Genomic DNA, 12,070 nt, shown 5'->3' with positions numbered 1-12,070 from the left:
CTGCGCACATAAAAGCTGTCTTACCTAAGACAGTCCTTGCTCTTGGCACATCTAACAAGACTACATCATGCGATCTCAGACAATAGCTGCTTGCAACTCTCTGTGTTATCAGAGAGCAGATATAATACGGGAGTTTACCCAACAAAGCTTTATAAATAAACGTGTACCAATGACTGAGCCTCTTTACAGTAAGTGATGGCAAACCTGCCTTGGTATACAGTGTACAGTGATGAGTAAGTGCTTTACAATTTTTGACAAATCTCAGTGCGCTGTGATAGGCGGCATCTAACTTGTTCAGGCAATAGGCAGGTGCATTCATATACAACAAATCACCATAGTCCAGCACAGGTAAAAAGGTCACAGTGACTAGCCTTTTCCTGGCCTCAAGCGAGAAACAGGACTTGTTTCTGTAAAAGAAACCTAGCCTAACCCTCAGCTTTTTAAGCAGGTTATTGACATGAAGTTTAAAAGTAAGACAATCATCAAGCCAGATACCCAAGTATTTGTAACAGGTAACCACTTCAAGTACTTGTCCTTGCATAACAATATCCAAAACAGGCTCTGGTGTCTTTTTAGCTTTTGAAAATAGCATTACCTTGGTTTTATCAACATTTAAAAGAAGCTTAAGTTCAGCGAGCTGAGTCTGAATAATGTTAAAAGCAGCCTGTAATTTAACACCAGCCTCCTTAATGGAGGGACCTGCACAGTACATCACAGTATCATCCGCATAGAAATGTAAAGTAGCTTCATTCACATTATCACCTAAACTGTTGATATATATGGAGAATAAAAGTGGACCTAAAACAGAACCTTGAGGAACACCATTAGCAATGTTTAACCACTCAGAAGACAGCCCATCAAAGTGAACACATTGGGACCTTTCAGAGAGGTAGTTCACAAACCACGCCACTGCAAGGCTGGATAAGCCAATACTGAGTAGCCTCTGCTTTAAGATGCGATGATCGACGGTATCAAACGCTTTGGAAAGGTCAATAAACAGAGCTGCACAACTCTGCTTATTATCTGAAATACTCGTAATGTCATTCACCACTTTCATTGTGGCAGTGATGGTGCTGTGTTGCTTTCTGAAGCCTGACTGATGTTTAGACAGGATATCATTTTTACATAAAAACTCCTTTACCTGTTCACTCACTAGGCGTTCGAGCACCTTCGCCAGAACTGACAATTTAGAGATTGGCCTATAATTATTTAAAATAGTTGCCTCCCCTCCTTTTAGCAAAGGCAGGACATACGCTGACTTCCATACTTTTGGAATTGCATTTGTGCTGAGGGAGAGGTTACAAAGAGTAGTAAGAGGAAGAGCAATAAAATCTGCAGCTATCTTTAAAAAGAAAGGTTCTACGTTGTCCGGGCCAGCCGGTTTCTTAGGATCTAGCTTAGATAAGGCTTCATGAACAACAATAAGGCTTCATGAACAACAGTGAGCCATCGTGACCATATACCAAAATATAACACCTTAAAAGCAACCAAAAATGTTAACAGTCAGATAGAGCTCCATCATAGAAAATGTAATTAAAATAAGAAAACACAAAATGTAAATCTATATTAATATTTACATATGAATATTACACTAAGGAAGATTACAAGTATTATTCAAGTAATCTTACAGTTACATTTCCAAAAAACAACTATTTAGTGCGTTTATTGTTAAACCCACATTCATTTCTATAAAGTATTTTTAGGTCTGATTTGTTTTTAAATTTGTTGTCTTTACCGCGTGATCAAATTGTCATCTTAGAGAGTTCATGCATCATAAACCTGGACATTCATAAATAAACCGTAATGCCAATTTATAATTGTGTTGGTTAACATCAGGAATGGAAACACATTATGAACAGGCAAAGCTTGTATTTTTTTTTTATCATGATCAATTGACCCAAAAACTGTGTAATGCTCTCGCAATCTATTACATTTGGCATTAACTGAAGGGAACTCATCGATTTATTTTATACATAATTTATAAAGAATAGGGAAAGTTAATTGATTTAATATGTTTGCCGAGAGAAATCCCAATGTTTATTTTAAAGAGACTGTACAGAATCAGCATCCCTCCTCTTTCCAGTAAAATGGTTCAGTCCAGGCTGCTTCATGAGGTCTCACTCCTACACTGAAATGGTTGACAGAAAGCTCTTAACACACTCAACTCTTAGCCCCGAACAATAATAACATTGCAAAAATATAATTAAAAGACAAAATGTATTTAATAATCCAAAATAGAAGGAGAAAACCTTATGGGTCATAATGGACATCATAATTAATTTGCACCCCTATAAAATGTAACAATCGACCATACAGTATTTTATAAACTGATTTTGTCTTCTTTTTTTTATAGTATCTTTATCTGAAAAGTAACTATTGCTTTAAAATAAATGGGGATAAAAGGTGAAATATAAAATAGTTGTCTTTGAAGTGTAGCCAGGGAAAGCACATGCATAAATTAGCATAGAAATTAAAATAGGCAACTAAAGTTGGCCAACAGCAAAAGTGTACTTTAGAGAATGAACCATTGCTGTCGGTTGTGATGATGATCGATAGAAAATAATATTATTTTTCTTAATGATTTATGTCTGTAGAGTGGTATATATTTTTAGACTAAAGCCATTTCTCAAGACCGGAACTAGTTAAAGCTGCGCAGTGAGATATCATCTCAAACATAGACGATCTTTGGGTACTGTCACAGTTGCCTCGATGTCTGATAATGAAAATCGCCTCGAGTTGACAGCCTCTCCCTCCATCCCCTGCTGATTTAGCCGCTGCCGGTGAGGAGAAAACGGATAGGGGACCCGGACATTCTCCGGTGATACTAACATCCACACTGTCGACCAGGAAAGACCGTGTTTTTTCCGTGTTCGTGTCGGACTGTTTCACGGGGAAGCTGCTGCAGCGGGGAGATGCTGTCATGTAGAGAGACGTCATTGATTTTTAAAAGGCAACACAAAAAGACTGCAGTGACATCAACTGGAGATCGTTTCTATCCCCGGAATATAAAACGATACAAATATCGATCTGTCTGCAGTGAACCACCGAGGAAGTGAAATGAGACACATGACAGAGATCACATCCGTTCTGCCTGGAAATCCTCTTCACTGAATGAACGTTTCTGGTCACGTTGTCATGTCAGCGTGAGATGTAGTCTCTGCCCAGTGATCCATTTGATTAAAGCTGCCTATTCAATTAAAAGTAGCTCAAATCATTATTATCGTTTTGGAAGAAAAAACACATTGTTGTCCTTGGATTCATCACCACAAGGTCTATGTACAAACTATGCTGGAGAGTTTAATCATTTCACATGATCTTTCCCAGCAGATGGAATATGTAAACATTAAGCTTAAAAATACTTTAAATTCCAAAAGAGCAGATCAGAATCTCCAAACTTTTAAAATCAGTGCAAGTTTGGATGAACGAGACTTTTCTTTTTGCCATACCAGAAATAACTGTTGGACTTAATCAGTTCAGAAGTCGAAAAACATCAGCAATTTACTGTACACTTCCTTCAATCCAAAGGCACATCTTACAAGCGAGAAAATAAATCGTCTTAAAAGCACTGATATATTAGTAGTAGCTGGTTCACCTATATCTCTGTGATGCTGGACGTGGTGAAGATGAAGGAGGCTTGCAGGATCTGCGCTCGCGAGCTCTGCGGCAACCAGCGCCGTTGGATCTTCCACCCTACAGCCAAGCTCAACCTGCAGGTGCTGCTGTCCCACGCTCTGGGCCACGAGCTGAGCCGGGACGGCCGCGGGGAGTTTGCCTGCTCCAAGTGCGCCTTCATGCTGGACCGCATGTACCGCTTCGACACTGTCATTGCCCGTGTAGAGGCGCTGTCCCTGGAGCGCCTTCACAAGCTCCTGCTGGAGAAAGACCGGCTGAGGCAGTGTATCGGAGGCCTGTTCCGAAAGCACAACGCAGATGATGGGAACGTGCCTCCGCCCAGGGCCGTTGTGGGGGTTGTTGGGACTGACGTGGGCTCAGAAGACTCTCCTGTGGTGGATCTGTCAGGTCTGCAGGACGGAAGATACTCTGATATGATCCAGGATGATCTTACCTACTCTGTGTATGAATCCTGGGCTGATAAGGAGGACCCGGCCCTGGACCAACCCACCCATCAAGAGCCCCACCAACACCATCACCAGTGCCCAGGAGCAGACTCTCTCTCTGGCATGAAGCCTAAGCGATGCAGGGGTTGTGCAGTCCTCCGTGTTGCTGATTCTGACTACGAGGCAGTGTGTAAGGTGCCTCGCAGGGTTGGGCGCAGAAGCACTTCCTGCGGACCATCCACACGCTACTCAACAGCCACTCCCGGGGGTAAAGACCCTGCTAGAACCTCCGGAGAGTACGAGGCTACAGCTGTCACCTTTGAGTCCTCCTTAGCTGAGTTGGACACTGATAAAATCATGTGTGACCAGACAAGTCCTAGCCCGGCATCATCTGTGGAGTCTCTCGACACCGCCGTGGACGTGAGTTGCCTTCCAGTGAACCACAGAGAAGGAGAACAAACTGTACCAGAAAAGGATCCAGAGGAGGCTTCAGCACGAAGGTATACTACATGGGACAAACCCCCAAGTGAGAGCTCCTTCTCTGGGCTGGAGGTGATGCTGAGCCTCTTGAGGGGCTGGGACTACCGGCCAGTGAAGCCTCAACGAGGTAGCAAGCTCCCAGTTCTGTCCAAAGCCAAACTGGACCAAAGCCTGTCCCTACCCCTGCCCAACCCACTAAGGTCAACCTGTGGAGGGGCTAATGACTGTGAGCTGTACTCCCACCTGCCTGTCCCGGAAGTCATAACCCCGTGTACCCAGCAGGAGCTGCAGGCAGAGCTTGCTGAGATGGAGGAGCAGTGGATGGATGAATATGTTCAGTGCGGTCCGTTCCGCTTTCAGCAGGTAGATTAGTTGCAACAATACCTGGTTCCTTGATGGCCTCTGATCTTCACGTAGCTGATACTGTCAGTGTCGGGGAACATTTTTTACTGATTTTCTTATTTATCTTTGCTTCTCAAATACATTTTCTTATCATAGGCCGTGTCTGGCTGTATGGGTGCCTTAAGCTAACACAAGCCTTTCACCTGGAAGGCTGATGTTTCGAGCCCTGTGTGAAACTTCAAATCAACATTTACTTTTTTTAATTAGTTTATAACTTAAGGTAGGGTAGGTAAGTTTGAGAAACCGGCTCGAGATACACTTTTTGTTATATTCCATGGAATGCTCTTATCATCCCGATAGCAATGAATATCTTAAGTGCTTTGACAAAAAATCCATTAAACAATATCATCTGTGGAAGCCGTGGTACTGTAAAAAGCACGGCCAATCATTTTAGCCGGCCCGGCTAAAATAACTGGATGGCCTACCTGCCTGTCAGCCTTCCATCTGTGCCCAAACTTATCTCGTGCCCTCATTGGTCATGTGTGTGTTGGAGGAGGGGCTCTGTAAGTAATGGCAGATTTTCTCCGGTCGTGTATTTTCAAATTCTAGCGATCTCAAGCCGGTTTCTCAAATGTACCTACCCTACCTTTAAATAACATTTAAAAACCATGGTGTCTTACTACACCTTCCCAAGCAAATGTTACTAAACATACCCAAGTCATTTTGTGAAGCATTTTGTGAAGCAAACTCTGGGTTGTTTTAATTGAAAATATGTACCATTGTAAGAAACACAGAAAAGCTAATCTAATCTTTTAACTAATTCCTTCTTTGTGCGCCCGCCATCGAGGGTAAAATCTCTCTGTTTTACTCATCTCCTCCGCTGACAAAGCTGAACGCAGCCTTGATTACTCTCTCTGGGAGCATAAATACTCCTTCGGTATCCTAGCAACACTTCCGTTGCCATGGGTACAGTCTCAAAGCGGTGCCACTGCCAGACCGTGTGAAGGGTCTGATACAGCATCCTAACTTCTATTGTTATGTTAATGCTTACTGTGAAACGTGGTTCAGTGTGCCAGGAGGGAACAGGCTCTATTCTATTATACAACAATACACCCGGCTGTACCATAGCACTATGGTACACGCCGTGAATTAGATATTTATAATAAGTAAAACAATTAGAATAAGAAACAGGTTTATTGCCATGTAGGTTTACACAGACGAGGAATTGGCTTTGTTGTGTATGGTGCATACATACAACACAGTAAGAGAAGAAGGAAACATTAGCACACACTATTAGCAATTTTAACATTATAAAATTGATACATATTTACACCAAATATATATGTTCAAAAAATCTAAGTACAATATAATAGGTTATAAAACTCAAATGTATGCAGTATGGGGATCTAAAGTGGAGTGCTTACATACAGTTATTCATTATTATGATACACTTATAATAAAATAAAATAAGGTGTTACAGACTATTTGTTTTTCAAATATTGTTCCTGTTGTACAGTCTGTACTAGTTAAGTTGAAACAGCTGTAGAAAAGGACACACACACACACACACACACACACACACACACACACACACACACACACGCACGCACGCACGCACGCACAGCTGACTCCCTTAGGACATAATGACATCACAGCATTACATAGATCCTAAAAACAAATACAAAAACAAGAAAGTCAACAACATGCTGCCCAGGCAACAGCCGTTTCCACAGGAAGTCATCCAACAGGAAACTGACATCACTTTCTACTTCCACTCAATCATTCACACACTGCAGCTGCAGGGAAACACACAGTACCGTGTGTGTTCACCTCTAAATCATCTCTGCAGTACAACTCCTACACGTTTTCATTGTTATTGACGTTTATTTTGCTCCTTTGTCTTCCAGAGGCTGATTGATGAGCAGCAGGGTCAGCTCAGTCAGTATGAGAGTGCTGCGGGTCAGTGTGTGGGCGAGCTGCAGAAGGCCCAGGACCAGGTCCACTCGCTGCAGGCCAAGATCAGAGAGAGCGAGACCAGGAACCAGGTGCCACCTCCTCCGTCTGATCATAACTCTTCATGGCAGATCTCTGTGATGTTTTGTACTGAGTCTACTGTGTGTGTAGAAGCTGCAGGAGCGGCTCGCTGAGATGGAGTTGGAGCTGCGTTCGGCCCAAGAGGAAGCCCAGCGACAGGAGAGGAACATCCAGAACATCGCTGATACTGCCAACTCCAAGGAGGCAGAGGTATAGAAATGTATAGATGGACATATAGACAAATACTGGGATAGGAGACAAGAAGGCAGAGTATTAAACACAAACTGAAGAGATTGAACACAGCAGAATGTCAAATGGGGAAAGGAACAAAGAACGCGCTGTTTCCTATCTAAGCTGTGCTTGTATATGTGTGTGTTCGCAGGCTGCAGAGCTGTGTCGGGTGGTTGAGGAACAAAACAAGATGCTGTGTTCTCTCAAAGAGCTCGCCAACCGCAACCAGCTGCAGCAGCTGCAGGTGTGTCCTCCATGCTGACACTGAATGATACCAAATGTAGCTTTAGAATACATAAAATACAATAATATAGTGTCTTTACTTGTTTCTAATTCTGATTGTCTTTACTCTCTCTTTGAATCCGTCCCTCTCTACTCTTCTGTGTGTGTCCGTCTCTCCCTCCCCCCTCACTGGGTGTTCTCCTCCAGGCATTGGGTGCAGACAGTGTCCGGGGTCAGGGTGAGGTTCTGGCTCTGCAGGCGTCTCTCTTCCAGGCCCAGCTGGAGCTGCAGGCGGATGAGAGGGTGCAGCGGCAGGCGGTGAGGGCGCAGGACGACCTGAGCCGAGCCCTGCAGAGGCTGGAGACCGACCTGCAGGGGGCGCTGCAGCACCGCAGGGAGACCCAGAGACACAACCAGGTGAGGACATTACACCTGTATCATTTAGCTGATTCTTTCATCCAAAGCAACATACACTTCAATACCAAGCCCATACACGAGGTTCAGTGCACAAGGACACTTCACATGTTGACAGCAGGGGATTGGGAGCAAACCATTGACCCTCTGAGTGGTAGACACCCATTTACCCCATGAGACATATACCCCCATATGTAGCATAATCAGAACAAATGCATCAGTAGTGTTATCTAACAGATCACCTTGCTTCCTAGCTCTTTGATTTGATGATTTGATGTGTGTGTGTGTGTGTGTGTGATGCTCAGGATCTGCAGCTGGCTCTGGAGAAGGCCCGGTCGGCCCTGCAGGAGAGAGAGGAGAAGCTGAAGGAGGGCGAGCAAGAGAGGCAAAGGCAGGAGGAGGAGAGACAGAAGACCCTCACAGGGCTGAGGACGGCCCTGCAGACCAAAGAGCAGCTGATGCAGGTCAGACACACTCGCACTGCTTCATGCTCTCACACACACCTGCACACACACCTGCACACATGAACAGGATTCATACAGAGGGCACATCCCAGGAGCTGCAGGCACTTTGCATGATTCTCATAACAGACTGAAGCTAGCAAGCTCAAGTTCCTCTGAAATACAAGATGTATTTCATAAGAGTCTGTGTTGATGATTTCACTTCCTCTAAAGTGGTGTTTTTTGTGTTCATGTTTCTGCTAAAAGTATTCTAAATCTAGTTGTTTTCTTCTCTTAGGACTACTGTGAGCTACTGGAGGATCCAAAGGAGAAGAGAGACTCTCTGCTTCAGAAACTCCGGCAGCGTATCAAGGAGAGAGACCGAGCTCTGGAGGTAAACAACACACACACACACACACACACACACACACACACACACACACACACCAATGTTCATCCACTAAATCCTTATGTTTAAAGGCCAGGAAAAAGTCCATCTTGCCTAATATGTGACCTTTAATTTCTTGTGTACAATATCATGTCACTACTGTCTATTCTTAGCGCCAAGCATCACAATTACATTAAATAATGCTATAAAAGTTAACACCATATTTATTTTTCTAGTAAGTTATGAATATATTTTTTTAAATTAGTGCCTCTGTCTTCTTTAACCTTTATTTAGAAATGTATATATATTTAATAGGGATGTAACGATATATCGAATATCGCGGTAAATAAATGCCTCAATACCGTCGTGAGACTGACCAAATCTACGGACATTTTTTTTCAATCTTTTTTTTTTTTAAACCTTTATTTAACCAGATGGTCCCATTGAGATCATCGATCTCTTTTTCAAGGGAGACCTGTCCAACATGGCAGTAAGTAGGTTACAACATGAACATAAAACAACAGATAACACAAAAGGATATCATATTTACAGGGCTACATTTACATACCTAGAGACATTGACAAGTACCAACAGTATATATATATATATATATATATATATCTCGCCCTGTCAATAAGCCTCACCTTCTTGGCAACAACTATTGTTTTTGAAGTGGTGGAGAGACTATGCACAGTTTGACCCACTGCTGTCACCCATGGCCAAAGCATATCTCTCTGTCCCAGCAACATCAGTACCAAGCAAGAGAGTTATTTCCACAGCAGGGGATATTGCAAACGCCCAAACATCCCAGCTTCTAACTGAAATGTGGACATGCTCATATTCCTAAAAGATGACCTTGATGATGCTGAGTGAGTGAGTTAGAGTTGAGTTACTTGAAAAACTAAAGTGAAACTTGATTTAATCTATTGCAGGGTCTGATTATTATATTGTTGACACTTTAACATATTACTATCTGACTAAAATGTTGTGCAAATCAGATTTATTATTTAACGTAAAAAAAAAAAGGAAATTCACATTTTTTTCCTTTATTTTTCAATATCGCGATAAATATCGTACTGTGGACTTTTTAATCGCGATATTATCGTACCGTGAGTTTTTGGTATCCTTACATCCCTAATATTGAATGAATTTTTTTTGCAATTATTTTATCATAAAATCCCCATTGATATTTAAAAATCCAGAATGTGTGTTCCTTTTGGAGGACTCTTCAATGTAAGATAATACTCTTTGTAGTTATGGCGGTACGGCTCAGGTCAAAACCCCATCCTCTGCGGTTTATTAATGTTCAGACCTATACTGTCATGTTCTGTGATAATGATTGGTGTTTTTGACCAATCCCCAGCGAGCAGTAGACGAGAAGTTCCGCAGCGTGGAGGAGAAGGAGGAGGAGACCCGTCGGCTTCGGCTGCTGCTCAGAGAGAAGGAGAGAGACCTAGAGAGGCAGAGCTGCGTGCTGTCCAACAACGAGGAGACCATCACTGTAAGAACACACACACGAACACACACACACACACACACACACACACACACACACACACACACACACACACACACACACACACACACACACACACACACACACACACACACACACACACACACACACACACACACACACACACACCTTCTTTTTCCTCTCTCTCTGCAACCAATCACTCATTGATGCTTCTGTGTGTGTCAGAGCCTGGAGCTGCTGCTGCGGGGGAAAGCTCTGGAGCTGGAGCAGGTGTGTGACGCCTGGAGGAACGTGCAGCGGCAGCATCAGCAGAGCGCAGGGAGACAGAGCGGCACCCTGGGAGAGAGAGACGCCATCATCGGTCAGCTGCAGGGGGCGCTGCACGCTCGCTCGCAGGAGGCCCAGGTACACAGGAAGTTACAAAGGAAATGGGTTTACTAAAACCTTTATATCAGTTATAATCAGTTCCTGACTGCAGACACATTTGACTTGCTCACTTGGTCTGTTACTGAGGTCAAAGGGTCATGGTAGTCATTATTAGTACAATCTTACGATTAGCAATCACTACAGAGACAGAAATATTTAGGAAGCGAAAACACTCAAAAGGACTAACATTTGTGACCTTGTTAAGACTCATACTGAGATAATACATCTTTCTTACTACTGCAGATAAACATGCATATTGGCTTGTGAACAGCAACACTGAGATTATTAGAACACACATTTACAAATGACAATATAAATAATACCACAATAACAGAACATGCAATGAAAGCCAAAAGCCTACATGGCACAGTTTTAATATTTTAAATAAATATTTTCAAAATAAACTGAATCTGAAATAAAAAAAATCATAAAAGTAATAATAAATGTTTCAATAAATAATTATCTTGTGAAGAAAAGGTGATATTTAACAATTGTTGAATGGGATTTTCTTATGATTCGCTGTCTCTGTTTTCATGTGTCTTCCTCTCCTCTGCAGGACATGCGCTGCTCTCTGCTGGCTCAGATCCAATCAGCTCCCAGCGATGTTCTGGAGGAGCTGAAGATACGCCTCCAGCTCAAAGACCGCCTGTTCCAGGAAGTTCTAGCCGACCGCACCCAGCAGGCGAAAGAGCACCATGAGCAGGTTCAGGATCTGCTCCGGACCATCAGCTCCAGGGACCAGTACATTCAGGTAGAGTGGAGAAGCTCAGTAGAATCACTTACAGTCAATATAAAGCTGTCTATGAATACAACAATGACTCAAATCTCTGTCCAGGTCTCTGGGAGCCGGCTGGGGGAGGTGCTGGGCGAGCAGGCGGGGCGGCTGATGGAGCTCCGCAGGCAGCTGAGCTCGGGGGTCGGGTGGGGGTCGGACTCGGACTCGGCTGTGGAGCTGCAGGCGGTGCAGGAGGAGCTGCGTCTGGCTCTCAGGAGGGAGAGGGAGAGAGAGAGGGAGAGCCAGGAGCTGAGCAGGAGTCAGGCCAGCAGGGAGGAGGCCCTCAGCAGGAGGCTGCAGGGGAAGGAGGAGATCATCAGGGTCAGTGTGATATTTGTAATGTAATCTTTACATACAGTATATTTTTGTATGAGAAGACAATACTGAAATGAGAGAAAATGCAATATACTGGTAAACCAATAGCTGTGATACTTGAAATAAAATGAAATATTGGTATCATGTTATGTTAAAATGAGTGGTGCACTAGTCTATTAGTCAGCTTATCCATTAATGTATTGACATCGTCAGCAACTTTTAGCGATAATTGTTATTTGTCATGCAAAATTAACAGAATATTTAAAATTTCAGTATGTTTGTAATATGAAACTGAATGTCTGAACACAAGTCATTTAAAGACGTCACCTTGAACTTTGAGACACTGTTGGATACTTTGTACTTCTCTGACATGCCTAAATGAAATCATCACAGTACTTCAGCACCAACATCTAGTCTCCAAATGAGCAACTATGCCACCAATAAAATACATTCACAAAGATATGTACT

The 12,070-nt window shown here is 43.1% G+C and overlaps 1 protein-coding gene across 1 annotated transcript in view; it reads left to right on the top strand.

Annotated features, from left to right (window-relative positions):
- Positions 1-12,070, top strand: part of pde4dip (phosphodiesterase 4D interacting protein) — a 164,436-nt gene that overhangs the window by 111,469 nt on the left and 40,897 nt on the right. Inside the window, 10 exon segments of the mRNA XM_034080430.2 lie at positions 6,788-6,925; positions 7,005-7,124; positions 7,297-7,389; positions 7,575-7,784; positions 8,087-8,245; positions 8,520-8,615; positions 9,973-10,110; positions 10,312-10,491; positions 11,069-11,263; positions 11,348-11,608. Coding sequence (XP_033936321.1) covers positions 6,788-6,925; positions 7,005-7,124; positions 7,297-7,389; positions 7,575-7,784; positions 8,087-8,245; positions 8,520-8,615; positions 9,973-10,110; positions 10,312-10,491; positions 11,069-11,263; positions 11,348-11,608 — 1,590 coding nt within the window.

Source organism: Pseudochaenichthys georgianus, chromosome 4 (genome assembly GCF_902827115.2).
Source record: "Pseudochaenichthys georgianus chromosome 4, fPseGeo1.2, whole genome shotgun sequence".
Classification (NCBI taxonomy): domain Eukaryota; kingdom Metazoa; phylum Chordata; class Actinopteri; order Perciformes; family Channichthyidae; genus Pseudochaenichthys; species Pseudochaenichthys georgianus.
The sequence above is the reverse complement of the archived record's forward strand: the minus strand, read 5'-3'. Positions and strand labels throughout refer to the sequence as shown.